The sequence below is a fragment of the Balaenoptera musculus genome, chromosome 1 (assembly GCF_009873245.2).
Source record: "Balaenoptera musculus isolate JJ_BM4_2016_0621 chromosome 1, mBalMus1.pri.v3, whole genome shotgun sequence".
In the NCBI taxonomy this organism is placed as follows: domain Eukaryota; kingdom Metazoa; phylum Chordata; class Mammalia; order Artiodactyla; family Balaenopteridae; genus Balaenoptera; species Balaenoptera musculus.
In genome coordinates, this window is record NC_045785.1 from 1,787,305 (window position 1) to 1,805,652 (window position 18,348).

The following is an 18,348-nucleotide window of genomic DNA, read 5'->3' on the forward strand; positions in this document are numbered from 1 at the left end:
ACTAGACCATAAACCTGGGGGACTCAGAGGGCGTGATTCGTTCACTCACTCAGTCGTCTGTCCTGCAGGAGGGGAGGTATGGGCACCCGACAGCCCCGGGCCGGGCAGGGTGTCCAGCAGAGGGGCGCGTGCCCACGGCCGGGAGCTGCCGGCAAACAGAGTGTCCTCAGCACGTGTGACAGCGGGCAAACCATGGCCAGAGCACCGGGGCCATGCAGGGAGTGTGGGCCAGGAAAAGCCGTCCGCCCCTCGTTAGCTCGTGCTAATGTGGCCCCGAAACACTCCACAGAGGTCAAGAGACATAGAGGCCCCCACTCCGGGGTGGAGGTCTGGGGGGAGATCTGGGAGAATTGGGGTGAGTCTAGATGAAGCCCTTGCAGGGGGCCCAGGTTTTTTGTTGGCCAACAGAAAAAGTAGGGAACGTGGGACTTGGCTGTCACTCAAGGAGGGCTGGTTTCTCCTGTCCCACCCTGGGGAGGGGCCGCTCCCAGCACCCCAACTTCAGGGTCCCAAGCGGGAGGCTTGGGAAATGCCTTTGGGGAGGGGAGGGGAGGGGAGGGCGGAGATGCCGGGCTGGGAATGTAAACTGCATGCGGAGACCTGGATGCGTTTCGGGCCGGGCCCTCTGAAGGAGCCTGGGTCCTTTTTCGTGCCATACTTGACTGTGTAAATATTTTTCTTAGGAGTAAAGAGAGAGTCTCCATTCATTGGGTAAGATCTCACTTGAAAGAACTGAGAAGTATCTGTTTAGGCATAAAAGTGAAAAACAGTGTCCAAGGCGCCTTTCAAAAAAATCATTTCTGTAGCTCAAACACGGCTAAGCTGAGTTTTTTTTTTTTTTTTTTTAATGCAAAAAATAAATAAATGTGACCCACTCCCAGTTGAGAGCTCAAGAGTTTGTGTCAACACCGTTGGAGCCTTTGCTCGGGAGCCAGAGCGGGCTGGCCAGGGACTAACCACCCTGACGGCTCCTGGGGGCACTGCCAGCAGGACCCCACCCAGGCCACACGGCCGGCCTGGCGGGGGGATGGTCTGGCCGGGGTTCAGGTGCGAGTCCCAGTTGGAAGGGTCGGCGGCGTGTGGCTCCTTTCCACCGGACACACCACCCAGCGGCCCCCGTTCCTCCAGAATCAGGAGGCCGGGGCTTGGACGCAGCCTCCAGCACCCAGCAGCTCTTTGACCTTTGCCCTGTCGCTGCAACTCCTGAGCCTCCAGCTCCTACCTGTAAAGCCGGTGTGACGATAGCTCTCACCCAGATGGGGCAGCCGTGAGAAGGACGGGGGATCCGCCACCCCCGCTGTCCTCCTGTCACCACGCTGCTGCTGTGCCCATCACCGGTCACTGCGGCATTTCTACCAGGGAAAGTGGCGGTCGTGGTAGGACTTTGATTTGGACAGAAAAGTCAGCATGAGAATTGTTCTTTAAAAAGCCTGTCTCCCCAGGAAGGGAGGACGCACACGTGAGGCCTTGGGCGTTCTTTGCAGGAATTAAGATGAGCTCGCAACAGGGGGATTTGATGAGCTCTGAGCGGCAGCGCGTTGGGTGCATTTGAGGGCACTGCTTCGTTGGGCCTGAAACCCTCCTCAGAGGGCAGGTGATGCAGGGTCCAAAGCAGCTGACCGCGGGGCTGGGGAGGCGACACCAGCCTCCATCTTGACCTGCCTGCTCAGACTGTGTCCCCCAGTTTCCCGGAGGGCAGTAGAGTGAGACAGAGCCAGGACGGCATGCGAGGGGGTCCTCTGTCAAACCCTAACCCCAGCCCTGTCTCCTGGGTCAGTCCTGAGCAGTGACCTGCGCAGACGGCCCTGGCCCGGCCCGCGGAGGCTTATTCAAGGGGAGGGGCCTTGGAATCAGCTTGTAGCCACTTCTAGACGCAGACACACCTACCTCTTGGGGTGGAAAAGGCGACTTCAGCAGTGGACAGAGAGAAACAGGTTAGAGAGAGGCCTGGGCTCCAAGGCCAAGAGGAAGAGGTCGGTAAACGAGAGCGTTTGGTGACCTCTTGGACCACAGGCCAGACTTGGGCAGTGGGTGGGGAATTCATTCACTTCTCTCTGGGTTTGGAAGCCACGAGGTCGGGGCTCTGTCTGGGTTTCCTCCTGTAGGTATGTTTTCAGATCCTTTAATAACAGACTATTTTGAAGGGAGAGAAGCCTTCTGGGATCCGTTTGTGACACCAAGCAGAAAGCCTAGCCCCCTCGGGGGACATGCCAGAGCTCCGGAGCTGTGAGCATATGGATGTCTGTGTGTGTGTCTCCTCTGGGCTGACGTTTTGGAGAACAGAGGCTATTTATTTTAAGAGTCAAAAAAGATGCTTTGAGCAACCCCACTTAGCTCAATCCTGGCATCGAGACCCACGAGAGAAGCAAATGCTCCAGGTCAAACCTCACTTTTTTGGCTAAACTGCTGAATCAAAACACACCTAATACTTCTGCCGGTGTGGAGACGGGCTTGAGAGCAGAGCCCGCCGCTGCCAGCAGCCGGCCAGCCAGCGGCGCGTGTGCCGAGGGCTCAACGAGCAAAATAAAGAGGTTTTTCAGCAAAGCGGCGGCCTTGGCGGGGAGAAGGCCGGAGCAGAGGCTCCAGGAGGGGTGCGTGGGGTGGGTTTGCACCCGAAGTCAGCAGTGGGTGAAAGCAGAGGTTATGGCGGGCACACCTACCAAGGAGGGGCCGTTACATCGGGGTGGGCATGGAGAAGCTGCCGGAACGGGGCGGTCCTGGAACCCACTCCCCGTCAGGAGGAGGCTTCTTTCTTCAGAGTCGTTGGCAGAGGGTTAGGCTTCCTCTGGGCGGGGCTGTCGGCCAGGTTGGGCTTAATGACCCCAGCTCTCTCTGCATCACTGGATCGGGTGGGGCTCCATTCTGCTCACCTGGGGTCCTGCAGCTCAACTGCCCACACCCCAGGCCTGTCCAAGGGGAGCCAAGGGGCAGGCTCCGAGGAGCATTGGAGAGACCTTCCTCTGCCTGGTCCTACCCAGCCCCGCCCGCTTCTGTGCTGTGCTTGGTGTGTTGTGCTGGCGTCCTGACCTTCAAGGAAGGTGCGGTTTGAACGTCTGCCTCTCTACCCACAACCAGGGCTTTGCCGCCAGCACAGGCCTGCAGGCCGTGGGCAGGTACAGCCCTGAAGGCTCTCTGGTCTCCCAAGGGTGGCTTCTCCAGGTGCCCCCACAGCAATGGTGAGCCTGGCCCGTAACCAGGTGCACGGCCCGCACGGGCGTGTGATGAGCTGGGCCCGGCGGAGAAGGCCAGCTTGTCACCTTCCTCAGGACAGTCGCCTGGTGGTCAGCATGCTCGCGGAGGGTCCCTGAGGCCCCTTCTCTGGGAAGAGTCACGGCAGCAGGGTGACGAGAAGTGGCATCGCTGGGTCGTGAGGCTCCAGATCCTCGGTGGCGGGCGTTGGGTACGGGCCTCCTTTGTCCTTCATGAGGGGACAGGACCCAGGGAGGGGAGTCGTTCGGACGGGTGCGCCCCTTCCGTGGTTTTGTCCCGGGCCCTGGAGGCTGTGCGGCTTGGAAAAATTAATACACATTTTTTTTCTCCCTCTGGTTCAAGCCGCCCCTTCGTAAGGGGCATGTTGGTGAATCACAGGACTCGGGGCCAGCGCTCAGACCCCCAGTTCTGCGTGATGCTGACAAAGGTCTCCGGTCCAGGTGCAGGCCCGGGCAGCCTGCGGCCGGAGAGTGGTCCATCTCCCTCCCAGGGGAGCACGGTCCCTTCCTGGACACCAAGGCTTTCCTGGGACCCAAGCAGTCAGCCTCTCTCTCCTCCTGTCCCGGCGTTGACCGAGCCTCCAGCCAGCCCTCTAGGCTCTGGCTTCGGTAGTGAAAAGCAGACAGACAAGAGGGAAACTACACAAGCCCGTCTGCTGGCAAAGCTCAGCCCCCAGGTCTCCCCCGGGGCCTGTCCAGCCCGGGCCAGCGGGGACAGAGCAGCTAGTGACCTGATCTCTAGCTGGCTCTCCTGAGGAGACCTCCCCGGTGTCTCCGTGTCCTCCTCTTCTGTCTCATTCTCTGTTTTCACTCCTAGTTGCATTCCAAACCACAATTTCAGAATCTATTAAAAGAAACATAAAATCCCCAATTGGTTAGAATTCTCAACATTTAAAAATATGACTTATTGTTATTACAGCTGAGCCTGGGCAAATCCGCCAGCATTTTGGAACGCAGCATCTTGGTCCTCTGACCTGGCCTGCGTGGGCACCAGCGGGCACTCTCTTCCACGCTTGTCATTTGAAAAGGCAATAGTGTCATTTTAAGGGGAGGGGAAATAAAACCCCTGGATTTGACCCCATTTCTCTTATTATTTTCCAAATATTAGTTTCCATCTTGGTTTCTATTCTTATGGAAGTGACATTACAATTTTATGTACGTGTCTGTGCAGGGTACTTGCGATCCAGAAGGGAAAATCCCATGGATACAGCTAATTTGTCGGTTTGCTTAGCTTAGAAAGCGCTCTGGGACCCGTCGCTGAAATGCCACCCCGCTGGAGTGGAACTTGGTGGTTAAGAGGAGATGCCAGCCAGGCAAAGTGCTACAGCTCTTCAGAGCCGAGCCAAGGAAAGCTCCAAGCCAAAGCTGTCGAGTGAAAGAAAGACCCAGAACGGCTGGCACTTTCTCTCCTCGCTGTCCCAAGCCTGTGTCCCATGAGCGGGGGGAGGACTTCCTGGTGCTGCCACCGCCCGCTGCTGGGGCAGGAGCTCACCCCAGGAAACAAGGAGGGAACCTGTTACACATTTCAAGCATCTCGGTGCCCCCATTGGACTGTTCCTACTCATACGTGCGGCGGGCAGTAAGGCCCCTCCGTGTGGGTCTGTACCCAGTCACTACAGGACCAGGCTGAGCTCCACAGGGCGGCTCCATCCCAACAAATCCCTGTGCAACAAACGGGGAGACACTGTCAGAACAGAGGATCCCGGTTCTCCTTCTCACCTTGAAGAAGCCACCCGCCTTACCCGTATTGTTTCAGAGCACGCTTGCTCTGCTCGCACGACGTATAACCCGCTGTAGCTTGAGGACTGCATTTTGTTGGAAACTAACAACCCCTTTCCAAATTGTTTTGCAGCAAATGCTGACGGACGCAGAGGTGTCGTCCCAGGAGGGCTGCATCCAAAAGGTAGGAGAGCTGGTCTGCGCCTTCTCCCCTCCCGTCCAGCGTACACCGAGTACGAGGTTATCTGCGGTCAAGTGTGTGCGCAGAATGCTGATTCCCAAGTGATTAGGACGGATGCTTGTTTTCACTGTGTAGCAGTAGGGGCTCACTTCACGGAACCATCCTAGTTCCGGAGAACCGAGGCAAGCCCTGTACCTGTGGGAATGCTTCAGGCCAGGCTGACGTGTGGAAATTAAATAAATGCAGGTTGTGTTTATTTAGCTATCTCCACTGGATACTCACGTGAAAAGAATATAGAGAGAAAAAACAACACAATTGGTTGCAGATTCAACAAAGCCTTTTGCAGTACTCAGCCTCCAAAGAGGGCTCAGGCGCGGCATTGAATAAGCAAACCATCAAGCGAAAGCGAGTGTCAACGTGGGCATCGTCCCCTGGTGATGGGTAACAGCCGGTTGACAAACGTTAGTTCCAAAAGGTTCAGAGAGTGAACTAGGCCCAGAAAAATACACACGCCCCCAGAGGAAAGCAGGCACCCACAGGCAGGCACGTTCCTGCGTGTGCACGCTGCACGTTAGACAGACAGCAGAGGGATGGGAGGCAGAAATCACCTCCAAAACCCAGAAGCCGTTCATCAGATGGAGTTCAACGTCCATAGAATTCGGACCATCCATACACATGCGCATACATATACACACACAGACACACATGTTACACACAAATGCACACACGTGTGCACGCACACACACCAACACACACACACACACACGGTAGCTGATGCAGTATTTGGGGTTTCCAGTAGGATTACTATAGCCTTCTCTCTCCTGGCATCTTGGCTTCAAAGCGCCACCCAGATGAAGCAGAGAGAGTCCGTGTTCTCCTGGTACCCCGACCGCGTCAGGAAGCACAGCATGGGCGGCTGGGGCGATGAGTCAGCCAGGGGCTACCCAGCTCCTATCAAGGGCTGTTTTCTTAATGTCAGAATCACGGAGCTGTGCTCACGGGGTGCTGTCACCTCTTCTGGGAGGGTCCAATGCCACCGCTTGAGCGTGCATTCCCGTCATCATGAAAATTCCTTTTTGGGTCTGGAAGTGAAAAGAAAGCAATTTGCTGGTTCTGCCAAACTTTGTAACTTTCTCCCTGTGTCTGGCTGGCTGCTTAGAGCTGAGGCCTCTGGGGGGACCCACCGTCTGGGGGGACCCGCCGTCTGGGGGGACCCGCCGTCTGGGGGGGCCAATCTGTAAGGGATGGGGGCCTGCCCTTCTCGCCAGGGTCAACCCCGGAGACATTGATTTTGGAGAAAACTGTGCAATGGGGGACGTTGTCTGACCCTGCGGTGACCTCGTGAAGGGGTGACCTCTGGCAGCGGTGACCTTCTGGCCTCGTTTGTCTCCATAACCGTGGTCTGTGTCTGGCCCCGGGGGGACCCTTTTGTCTGAGCAGAGCTGGGACAAGGTGTCCTCTCCCTGTCCTGCTGCCCGGGGGCCTGAGGCCTCTCTTCCTTGAAGCGCATCTGATGGCTCCGAAGTAAATCCCAACAGCAACCCTTCCCCCTTCGTGCCTCCGGGAATGAACTCATATTTTCTTAAAGGATAAGGTGGCGAGGGCAGCTGAAGCAGCTTTCCCACATTTCAGAGAATTGTGGTTTTTCCACTTCCCACGAGCAGGGACTGCAGTCAGCTCGTCTCTTAACTTCCAGAGAGAACGTGGAACAGCCATCTTTTCCACAAAGAAGCGGCTGACGGGCTGACACCCACCAGGCCGGAGGTTAGAGGTGGGACGGGCAGTCAGTTGTCCGGCCTGGGGACAAGGTGCAAGGCAGAAGGTCGAAAGGTCGGGTCTATGTTAAGCTCGTGGGGAGGCAAAGGATGCCTTTGAACTGGCCCATCCTCTGTTCCCTGGGTCAGAGCCGTCTCCTGATTGGCCTTTCCTTTTACAAACGGTGGGGCTGTCGGGCCTTGGCTACCGTGGTCCAGATGTCCTTCCAAGAGCTACTCACCGGGTGGATGCAGGTGCCGTCTGGCCAGGGACCCAGGTCACATTGGTGGATGATTGAAAACTAAGCCTGGTGTCCGGAGCCATCTGGTCACTTCCCAGGGAGGGAGGGAGGGGCTGAGAGAGACTCGGGTGCAAAGGCAGCCGGGGTCCCGCTGCGGGGCCGGAGGACTGTCAGCGCAGCGTTCCCTTGACCTTCTTCCCAAATAGAAGGTGCAGGTTACCAACAGGTGTGTCCCTTACAGCTGTGGAGATACATATATGCTTATTACATAAGAGGACCACACATGCCTCAGTGTGCTTTGTAAGGACTAATTTAGCGAATTCCTTGGTAATGGGACGTAGAGCCATTTATCAGTCCTGTGGTTTAGGATTTTCAAGTCTGGCTGAACAGGGCTCTCCCACTCCAAAGACACGCACGTCTGGGGGCCTTAAGAGACACTGGGGCCACGCTGGAGGCTGTGCAGCCGTGGGTTGGTCAGCTGACACCTCTGAGCGCCACTTCTTCCATCTTCAGGATTAACCGAGTCCCGCTTCCTGCTCTTCACTGGCGTGCGTGGGTGAAATGTAACTAAGGCTAATTAATTCAATCAGTGGCTTGACACAAGAGATGCAGAAACAGTGATGTTTTGTAGGAAGCGGTGGTTATGAATTCTCAGTATTAAAGAGCCACGTTGCTGAAGGGTCTGTGGAATCCACCTGTCAAGAGTTTACAGGGGACAGAATCCAGGCCCAGCGAGGCTAGCGGCCCCTACTTCTGCGGTGGAGGCGGGATTCGAACCCAGGGTCTACGGCACAGGCACAGGGCGGGGCTCACGTTGTAGTGACAGCGACCACAGCCTGTGAGCCTGCACGGGGCTTGGCCCCGCCCCTGAGAACCCTCCATCCCCCTCCCCCCAACTCTCCTGCGCCCCTCCTTCTGGTCCCCTCCATCCCCACCCCCAGTGGTCCTGGCCTCCTACGTCCCTCTGTCCCCCAGTCTCCCCTGGGTCCCCCTGCAGTGCCACGCATCCGTCTTCATCCCTCCCACCCACCCCCTCCACCCCCACCCTCCCCACCTCACCCCCCCCACCTCCCCCCCCCCCACGACCCACGTCTCTGCATTCCTGCATCCTGCTGCCGGCGCCCCATCTCCACGTGCGCAGCGCGGCCCGGAGCTTTCGTGCTCCGTGCTGGTGCCCTGGCTGCCCGTCGCTCGCCCAGGTGTGCGCTTGGGCTGCGCACGCACTTCCCCCTAAAAGTCACTTTGGCCGCAGGTTGGGCTGGTCGCCTTTTCTAGCCTCTGGCCGGGACCTCTGGGGCTGCTCGCTGCCTCCGACTCTCTTTAGTCTCTGTTTACTTAGAGGGAAAGCCCGGGGCTCCTGGAGAGCAAACATCTGCGGGAGATAATCTAGCGAGTTGTCCATCCATCACTCGGGTCGCCTGGCTCCCTGGAGAGCCCGCCAGAGCCCGTAATAAAAAGGCCGGGCGAAGAGGCTTTGGGGACGAATAAAGAGCCGTGTTAAGGGCCTGCTGAAAATGGATGGAAGACATTATTAAGACTCAATGGCCGTCTTATCAAAATCCAATAGGATAGACATTTGGCAAAAGGCTTAAATTTATTCTTTGACTTTCTGGAAGGCTTGAATTTATCCGTTAACAAGAGTGTGGTCCACCCGGGGAGATGGTATCAGCTAGAAGAATTTTGATTCAATCTCTCTGGTGATATGAAAGGGGGAAACACCAGGCCCCCAACAGCCGTCCCATTGTCTCGCTTTATCTTGTTTTCTTTGACCGTCTTGAAAAGGAAGGACGTGTTAATACAGTACAACTGGGAGAAAATGAAGAGGGAAGTGACCTTTTTCTTTTTTTCTTTTTCTTTTTTCTTCTCTCCCCCCCACTTCTCTGCCCACGCTGCCTCCGCCCCTCCAAAATAAATGAATGAATCAGGAATTCACATCAGTGGGGCTGGGACCAGACTGGGAAAGGTGTGTCTTCAGAAGCATCCCAGATTGTGGCCACCCCAGCCAGCGCTCCGGGCCAGGGGTGGGGAGCCCGAGGCTTTGAAGGAGAGTCAAAAATAAACAGAGCTAATAAAGCCCTACTGCTGGAGAGGGACCATGATAGGTCCATAAATCTCTCTCTGTTATTCCGTACAAAATGCTACAGATCATAAAAGTCATCCGATAGCCCAACCTGGCACTGTCCAAATAGGGTGATTGATTGATAATTATGATAATTCGTGAAATGATTATTTGGATGTGAGGACCTCGGCCTATCCCACTGGGCTGTTATACGTGCATGTTTTCTATAGCCTGGCCCGGGCGAAACGCCTCTGGTAATGGGCGCCCCGGGACTCCCGGCTCCTTCCCCAGGGACCTGAAGGCTAATAAAGGATGACCGGGAGCCAGGAAACCCGGGAAGGTGGGAGTGGAGATGCACAGGCAGCTGCTAAGTGTCTTTTGTGCAGCAATTAATTGAGAAGGTCACACACCCCAGGTCTCGGAGAGGCTGCGACCAGGCTGTGCCTTGGGGGTTTCGGGCCAAGTCCAGCACACAAGGGACCCAGGCATTTGCGATCAGTGTCGCTTCATGTGGTTTATTTCCCTTGCATTGTTTTTCCCCTGGAGGAAGTAGAGGTATTTTCCAGGTGGCTGGCGGGTGAGGAGGGCCGGTGGGGAAGGAAGGATTGTGGCTGGAACAAGAGACGGGGAGATGTTCCAGCCCCAAGGCCCCAGCACTAGGGCCAGTGAGCACGCGTCGCGGTCAGCCGGTCTCACTGGGACCAGAACAAGCTTGATTGTCCCTGTTATGCTTTGCCTGTGCCAGCGAGGTTAGTTTTAGAAATCCTTTTCTTTTCCTCTTTACCCCCCAGCCAGCAGCGCTCAGGAGCCACCCAGGTGCTATAATTCAATTGCAGTTTACCTACAATGCGCTTGATTCCTGAAAAAAATCACGGTAGAGTCCCAGGCCCTAAGAGGCCTGGGCTCACAATTAATAATTTGCATGTGGGATCGGTTATGTCTTTATGAAATCAAAGTGTGCTTAGCTGCCACGGAGACAGCTCCAAGTTGATTTTGATAATCTCGGGCTGGATAGACTTGCTTCGTTCCGGTAAGCCCCGGACAAAGGCTGGACAGTGGCTGAAAGCCCTTCGGAGACATGCTTCCCTTTCCTTTGTTCGGGGTTGCTGATAAAAGAACCAGGAGTCCATTAATTCAGTGAATGAACATATAGTAAAGTCAGTCCCCTCTTGAGAACAATAATGTTGAGGTCAGCTTCGGTTGCCATGGAAACTAAGTACTCCTAAGAAGTTTGCATCCTTGATTTTGCTGAATCAAAGGCTGCCGAGTGGAGAAGTGTAATGGGGCCAAGACGCAGAAAGTCGGAAAGCCCCACCTCCGCCAGTCCCCTTCCCGCAGCAGCTCTGGGCTGGTGGCCTTGGGGACCCTCAGCCGCTGGGGACCAGCCCCGCGTCTAGCTCTTGCCCCTCCCCCTGCCCCTCCCAGAGGCCTCATTTTTTCACAACTGTAGACGCTTATCTGAAGAGGCCCTTAGGCGTGACCCTGGTGGCTCGGGTGCCAGCAGAAAATCCAGCCTGAGGGAGGGGCCGCAGCCTGAGGGAGGGGCCGCAGCCTGAGGGAGGGGCCGCAGCCTGAGGGAGGGGCCGCAGCCTGGAAGCCCTGGCCGCCTCCACCTCAGCCGCCCCGGGTGGACTCTGCCCTCTCGCCACCTCGCAGCACCTGAACTTGCCCTCTGGGGGGCCGTGGCACTGTGGCCCCCTCCCAGGCAGATAAGGGTGATTAATGGGCCAACAGCAGTAGGGTGGCGAGGGCGAGTCGCAGGCAGCTCCAGGCTGGATTTGCATTTTGTTCCCCCAGCAACTGAGCTGAGTTTACCTCCCCCAGCCCAACCTAAGGGCCCCTGAAGTCAGCCTAAACCATCAGATTAAGCTGGGGAGAGATGCAGGTAATTAATTTCCTCCGCAGTAATTTATTACCTGCTGCAGACCTGCGTGTCTGAGGAAGGCCTCGTCTTAGCTGGACGGGGTGGGGCAGGGACTCAGAGCGGGCAGAGGGGGGCACGTTGTTCAGACGGACCCACCCAACGCTGAGAAACTCGCCTGGGGGGTGGGAGGAATGAGAGGTGAATATTCCCTCTGTTTTTGCTGCTGAGAAAGCAATGAACTGGGTTTTCTTTCTCATACTGAAGCATCCCTTGTGAAACCTTCTGAAAGGCTTCTGAGCTGCAGCTTGGGGTGGAGGTCCTGCAGGAGGGAGGTGGGTGTGAGGGGGCCAGAGCCCGGCCAGCGGGACCCCCCTCCTTGGGGTCCAGCAGCAGCTCCTGGCAGGGCGCATGGGGAGCAGGTGACATCTCTGTGGTCAGGCCCTTCCCCCACCCTGCTGACACTTTCTGCCCAAACCTCAAGCGAGGGCAGACAAAACGTCACTGATTTCAAGGAACAGATTCAGAACTTGAAAATGTACATTACCCGAAAAGTAGACAAAAGACCCTCTCCTTCTCACTGGAGACCCAGGTCGGGAGGCCATGCTGGGTCCATCGCCTCTGCCCAGCCCACCCCTGGCCCTCTGAACCTGCCTCTGCCCTGGATGGTGTGGCTCTAGGCCCTGAACTTGAACTTCTGCATTTCTGTTTCCTCCCCTGCGAATGGGGAAATGATAATTCAGCGCCCCGCGTGGCCTAGGCGTCAGGAGGATAGCGATAAATTGAGCACAGCTCTGGTCGCCAGGCCAGCTGAATGGACCTTGGGGCCTGTGGCCACTGTTACTGTTGTTGTTACTGGTGTGGGACAAGGGGGCCCACGTGGCCCTGGGTGGCCCTGGCCAGGGCACCAGGGAGCCAGGCCCTACACCACCTGCAGCGGGTCAGAGGTTACAGGCAGGCGTGGTGCCTGCCTCGCTCTCCTGGAAACCGCACCAGCACCTTGGGGTGTCCAGGCGGCCCTCGCAGGACGGCGCTGGGGAAGGTGGCGGGGAGAGGTGGCCTCCGCCGGCAGCGGGTAATGAAGAGGATTTACTGTCTACATTACCGGCTTTATAGGAGCCAGATGGTGGTGTCGATAAGCTCTGTCACCTTCAGGTGGGCGCAATGGCGAGTTAATCGAATTGTGCCGCACTATTAGGGGAGAAAAATGTATCAGCTTGAGGCCTGCTCAGCGCCTTGTGCTTTGAAAGTAGACACGAGCGTCCTCGGCAGGCATTGCTGGTTTGTGGCCGCGTCCTCGGCCTGTGGCACAGGGAAAACCGCAGGGCTCACCTTTGCTCTACAAAACCTGCCGTCGGGTCATCAGTGCGATTATTATCGTTCTGAGTGTAAGGCTGACTTCTGGTTTTACACACACACGGTGTCAAGGTGGCCCGTCCCTGTCCGGGGTAAAAGGCGGCAGCGGGCGGGTGCTGTGGACCCTCCGGGCCCCTCCCACGGCCGGTCACCTCGAGCTGTGTGTCACTTCTCTCTCAGGGTGCAGGCGGGACATCCAGGCCTCCAGAGAGAGCCAGCTTCCTGAGGTCCCCTTGTGCCTCTGATGGTCACCCATGAAGGTCTCGGGGGGCCATGGGCACGTGGTCTCCAGGCAGGGCCCTGGGCGGCCCCCAGTCCCAAGAGTGGGGTACAGAACCTTCCACTGCTTCTCTCGGCCCAGGCCTGAGCTAGAGCGGGGAGGGCCTCATCCTCCCAGCGTCTGGGGGTCTCCGAGGCCTGGCTGGCAGGTGGAAACTCTTGGGAAAGGCTGTGTCCTCCCCAGCCCGCCTGAGAAGCTGGCTGCTGTCCCGACAGGCACCTGCCCCGGGCTCGGGGACGCGGAAGGTTCACCCGCCTCTCAGCTCACCTCTGCTCACGACTTCCCTGAGATGCGGGGTGGCTCCCTGCATGTGTGTACAACAGGTGTGTGAGGCACAGGTGGGTGCGTGGCGGTAGGGTCCCGTGGGGCCTGTCAGCACCTGGCCCTGAGCCCCCAGCCTCTGCCCCAGCTCCCAAGGCAGCTTCTGGGCTCATGTTGCTGCAGGCTGACCGTGCCTCGTGCTGATGCGTGGGAGGCAGGCGGAGTGGGTGTTGGGGGGGAAGGACAGCAGACGGGTGGGTGGGCTTGTGGGGAAGTGGAATTGGGCCTCTCTTGCCCCCAACGAGGCTGTCCCCTCCTGAACACAAGCCCTGGGAGCCGGGCGCTGCTGCTGTTCTTACCGCTGTCATGGTCACTGTTGTCATTACAGGAAGCCTGCCAGGCTCTTTATACACATCGGCTCATTTACCCCCGATCACCCCCAGGCACTATTATTCCCACTTTACTGCATAGAAAATTAAGGAACAGACAGTTTGTCAGTTGCCTAAGGCCACACAATTCAGTGGGGAGGCCAGGAATTTTCCAGGGCCAGCCACAAGACTCCAAAGCAAGTGTTCCTAAGTCTCATGTTGTACCATGTATTGCCCTCCAGACCCTTCAAGAATTGGGGTAAATACGATTGAACAATAAATACGATTGAACTCAGAGAAAAGCAAGAGGGGGTTGGGCTGGAGTAATTGAAGTTGGTGTATCAGTCAGCTATTACACAATGACGCTGTGTAACAAACCACCCCAAACCCTTAACACTTAAAACAATACTCCTTGATCTTCACCTGTGTGCAAGTTGGCTGATCTAGGCTGGACTGGGCTGGGCTTGGTTCCAAGCTGATAGTTGGGTCCAGTTTCTTCCTTATCCAGCGCGGTACATGGGGAGTGTTGTTCTGGTGGTGACGGCAGGAGAGGAGGGGGAGGTGACACACATAATCATCATTGCCCTTAGGCCACAGAAAGACATGGAGGAACTTTAAATACGTATTATTAAGTGAAAGAAGCCAGTCTGAAAAGGCTACACTTTCTATGATTCCAACTCTATGAAATTCTGGAAAAGGCAAAACTATGGAGACAGTAAAAAGGTCGTGGTTGCCAGGGGTTGGGGGAGTGGTGGTGAATGTGGGAGCACAGGGGATTTTTAGGGCAGAGAAACTACCCTGTAAGATACTGTACTGGTGGATACATGTTATCATATATTTATCCAGACCTGTGAATACACAACACCAAGAGTGAACCCTAGTGTCAATCAGGGGCTTTAATGATGATGTATCACTATTGACTCATCAACTGTAACAAGTGGCCACACTAATACAAGATGATAATAACAGGGGAAGCTGTTGGCGGGGGAGACGGGGTGGGGGGGTACATGGGAACTCTCTATACTTTCCACTCATTTTCCTATAAACCCAAAACTGCTCTAAAAAAATGAGAGCTATTACTTCTTTTAAAAAAAGTATTTTCAGAAAGTGGCATATTATACACACACCCACATCTTACGTAAAATATATACTCACATTTAAGGACATACGTAATATGAAAAGGCGGGAAGGAAATATACAAAAATACTGTCATTCTTTGCGGTGATATAATGGGTGATTTTTTAAAATTAATATCTATATGGGGTATTTTAGTTACTAAATATGTTAAGTCGCATAAAGTGCTTTTACAGTTCCTGTCCTATAGCAACACTCTAAGTGGCAAAGGACTTAACGCTGAGGTGACCATGGTCAGTCCACAGGGATCATTCCCGTTCGTTAGATTATAAACTCCTTGTGGTCCAGGGTTCCCCCCCCCCCGGGCCTTCGTGTGGGCTCCCTCAGTGCTGTTCGCTCACATGTCTGACTGTGCCTTCTGGGACCGAGGTAGGATGGACCTTCTGCCTGCCCTGCAGTTGGATGAGCTGTCAGGCCAGTGGCTGTGAGAGATGCAGGTCACTTCTAGCTCAGTGGCCAGTGGCTAGCATGACACCCTCCAGCGCTCTGTGCCCTCGGAAACTGTAGCCAGAAAGATAGATCCTGAGGTGATTAATCACAGCCACCCTGTGAATTCGCCAGGCATGCAGCAGAAATGCAGCTTTTTGCAGGCCTCGGCGTTTTGGAGACTCTTTGTTATTGGGGCATAACCTCACTCACCCTGACTGATTCGTTTAGGGAATTCCCGGTGCTTTGTCTGGTTCTGCATCGTCTCAAAACACCCTTCATTCATTCACTCACTCACTCACCCCTTCAACAAATACTTACCAAGCGCCTACTGTGTGCAGGACGCTGTCCCAGGTGCTGGAGACACCAGGCTGAGTTCCACCAGGTCTCTGCCCTCACGGCTCATGTTCTGAGACCCGTCACCTGCGCAGATGGTTTGCCACAGCCTTTGTTCTTGGTGCCCCTGGTCCCCTGGTGATGCCCAGCTGCAATGTCCCAGGTCAGACACTCCTCCTAGTGGTGGGCAAGCTTCCAAGAGCTTCTTGTGCTGTTTGCTCTGTGCATTTTGGGTAGAAATGCCCCCATCTTGTCACATGGCCTTGGCCCCATCCCTGTAGGTTGATGATTCTAAGGAGTCCTATTTCTGGGCAATTCTCCTGTGTGTTCTCTATCATAGAAAGGGGAAAACTGTGAGGATAGCAAATTGATTTGCGCCAGAAGGAGCGGGATTCTTAATCTAACAGATTTGGCGTGAGGGTATCATGTTCTCACTTAACATTTCCTTCTTTGAATGATCCCTCCTTCAGCACTGGCTCTCCGTTTGCTGACAGGATGCATCATTTCCATCTGACGCCACTCCCATCAGCCGGGGCCGTGTTGGCGAACGGTTTCTTCTTACCCAGTTAACAAGATGTTTCTCCAGTATAGTGTTGATAAATTAAGTCATAAAAGGCAAGACTTATTATTTTCTGTTGGAACCTTGCCTCTGTTATTTCTGAGCAATGGCCAAGATTCAGAGTATTAGCCACAGAAATGTGTGTGTTGCCGGGGATGGAAAATTATCGCATAAAAAGAGTCTGACGTGCTGTTCATCATAGATCAGTTGAGAGTAAAGAGAGGTATTCAAAGACAAAAATGAATAATAAAAATCTGCTTCTCCAGACTCGCGCTGGGTGCCAAGGGGACGGGCCAAGCTTGCAGGTCTCAGTGTCACCGAGGATGTCCTGTGTGCCGCGGCCAGGCCAGCGCTTGCTTCTTGCCACTCAAACCCGAGGCTCTGGGTTACCAAGGCCCCGAAAGGGCAGATAATTATCGGAAGGGAATCTGAAGCATGGGCACCCTGGAGAGCTACAAAAATAAAATGAGGAGGAGGAAGTTTGAATAGATTTCCTCCCTTTGTATTTCTGTTTTGGACAAGAAATGCAGAGGTACAATAAAAGGGAACTGGCAAGGTAGAGAAAAACATCAAATTAGCCCTCAGAAAGGTCTGGACCAGTGGGCACACTGGGGGCCGGTGGGCATCTTCATCCCATGTCGCCCACATGCGGCCCCTGAGAGGTAGAACCGGCCCCAGGGGAGGGCTGTGTCTTGCGAAGCTCACCCAGGAGGAGGGTGTGGGTGGGCGCTGACCGGCAGGTCCCAGGACGGGGCTTAATGCCAGGTTCTCAGCAGGCGAGGAGGACAGGCCTCTGCCCGGGGCGCAGCGACTGTGTCTCCTGTGAGCAAAGTCAGGCCACGTTGGGGCCAGGACCCGGGGAGACAGAGGCCACATCTGCGTGCTTACTGCAGCGTCCCCGAACCTGGCAGAGGTGACGAGCTTCGGTCACATCTGGAGAGTGCGGGGCCCTCATGGCAACCCTGTGAGGAAGCTGCTCATCTTCCTGGGGTTCAGACAGGCAAATCCCCCCAAGGCCATGCAGACAGTAGGCGGCACACTTGCTCCCACTGAAAGCCCGGGGGACCCAGCGAGGCACCATGCAGGACAGCCCACCGCTCACCCTCTGGGCCATCCCTCGTGTCTGATGGGAAAGCGTGTGTCCCCAGAACCAGGCACCAAGGGCAGGTGCTCGGCCTGGGCTAGCTCCCGCCGCCTCTCCTGGTTGGTTTCACTTGTTGTGCTGCCGTGTCCTGACTTCCTTCCCCTTAGCACGGCAGATGCTATGCGTGTGTCCCTCACCCCAGCTTCCTTATTAAACACCCGTGATTCTCCTTTCATAATCACCTTTTGACCCCCAAGTGTCACTGTAATACTCCTCAAAGCCCTCACCCCTCTCTGGGCCCGTGGTTTCCCAACACGACACATCATTTGCCTCCTTGGGAGCCCCCAGGACGTGGTGGGAGGGGAGCTTTGTGTCTCCTGGCCCCCTTTCTGCCTCCTCGCGCTCGGGGGCCAGGGTACAGCCTTTGCCTTGGGAGCCCAATCGAGTGCCCTGCACTGCCACGGGGAGCACTTCCTGAACTGCCCCGATTCCTGTGCTTCTGGGGGCCAGGCCCCCAAACACAGCTTCAGAGGCAGTGGGGACTTTGCTCAGCCTGCCCCGAGCTGCTCCTGCAGCCCACACGAAGGGCTGTCCACGGCACTTTCTGGGGGCTGGGGGGATTTGGTGGTGGCAAGGACCTCTTGGAAGGCAAAAGACTGTCAGAGGACTTCGTTATCTTCTCAGGACCTCAATTTCCTCTCCTGTAAAATGGGGATGGTAATAGTTCCTGCCCCAAAGTTGTGTTTAGTGATTACATGAGTTACTGTGTGCAAAGCACACTTAAAATAGCACATGGCACAAGCTTAGGGCTCAGAGTGAGACCAAGGAGATGGTGAGGATGATGATGGTGAGGATGGTGAGGATGATGGTGGTGATCATGATGTTGATGGTAGTGATGATGGTGATGTTGATAATGACGATGATGGCGATGGTGATGTTGATAATGACGATGATGGTGGGGATGGTGACCATGGTGATGGAGATGTTGGTAATGATAATGATGGTGGTGATGATGGTGATGTTGATAATGATGCCAATGATGGTGATGAACCCTTGAGGTCCCACCAGACACCATCATTCCACGAGGGAACCAAAGAGCCAGGAGAAGATGTCCACAAAGGGAACCAGACCACAGGACCTCCTGTACTGGCTCCACCATCATGGGCGTGACCTGAGACAAGTCACTTAACTTCTCGGGGCCTTGGTTTCCGACCTGGCAACGCAGGGCAGACATTCTGTGCCCAGCTCCAGTGCCTGGTCTGGGAGAACCCTGGAGATAAGGCTCGGAGCAGCGTGGTGGCTAGTCCCTCGCAAACAGGAGGCAGCCCTAGAAGAAAAAAACAACAGGAAGCGACGGAAAGAAAACTCGTAAATGCCCCTCACACGCTGGCCCTCCGAGGTGACCTCTCACCCAGAGAAGCAGGCCTTGGGGAGTTAATAAGAAATACAGGACTTCCTGTGAGATAGCAAGTGAATTGTGAGCTGCGAATTACTTTCTTCCTTTGAAAAATGATGTAGT

At 55.5% G+C, this 18,348-nt stretch overlaps 1 protein-coding gene across 5 annotated transcripts in view; it reads left to right on the forward strand.

Annotated features, from left to right (window-relative positions):
- The window catches only part of PRDM16 (PR/SET domain 16), a 323,024-nt gene that overhangs the window by 153,796 nt on the left and 150,880 nt on the right, over window positions 1–18,348 (forward strand). For all 5 annotated transcript variants that reach the window (XM_036826123.1, XM_036826133.1, XM_036826139.1 and 2 more), the window contains one exon: window positions 5,062–5,112. In XM_036826123.1, the coding sequence (XP_036682018.1) occupies window positions 5,062–5,112 (51 nt within the window). The remainder of the gene's footprint in view (window positions 1–5,061; window positions 5,113–18,348) is intronic.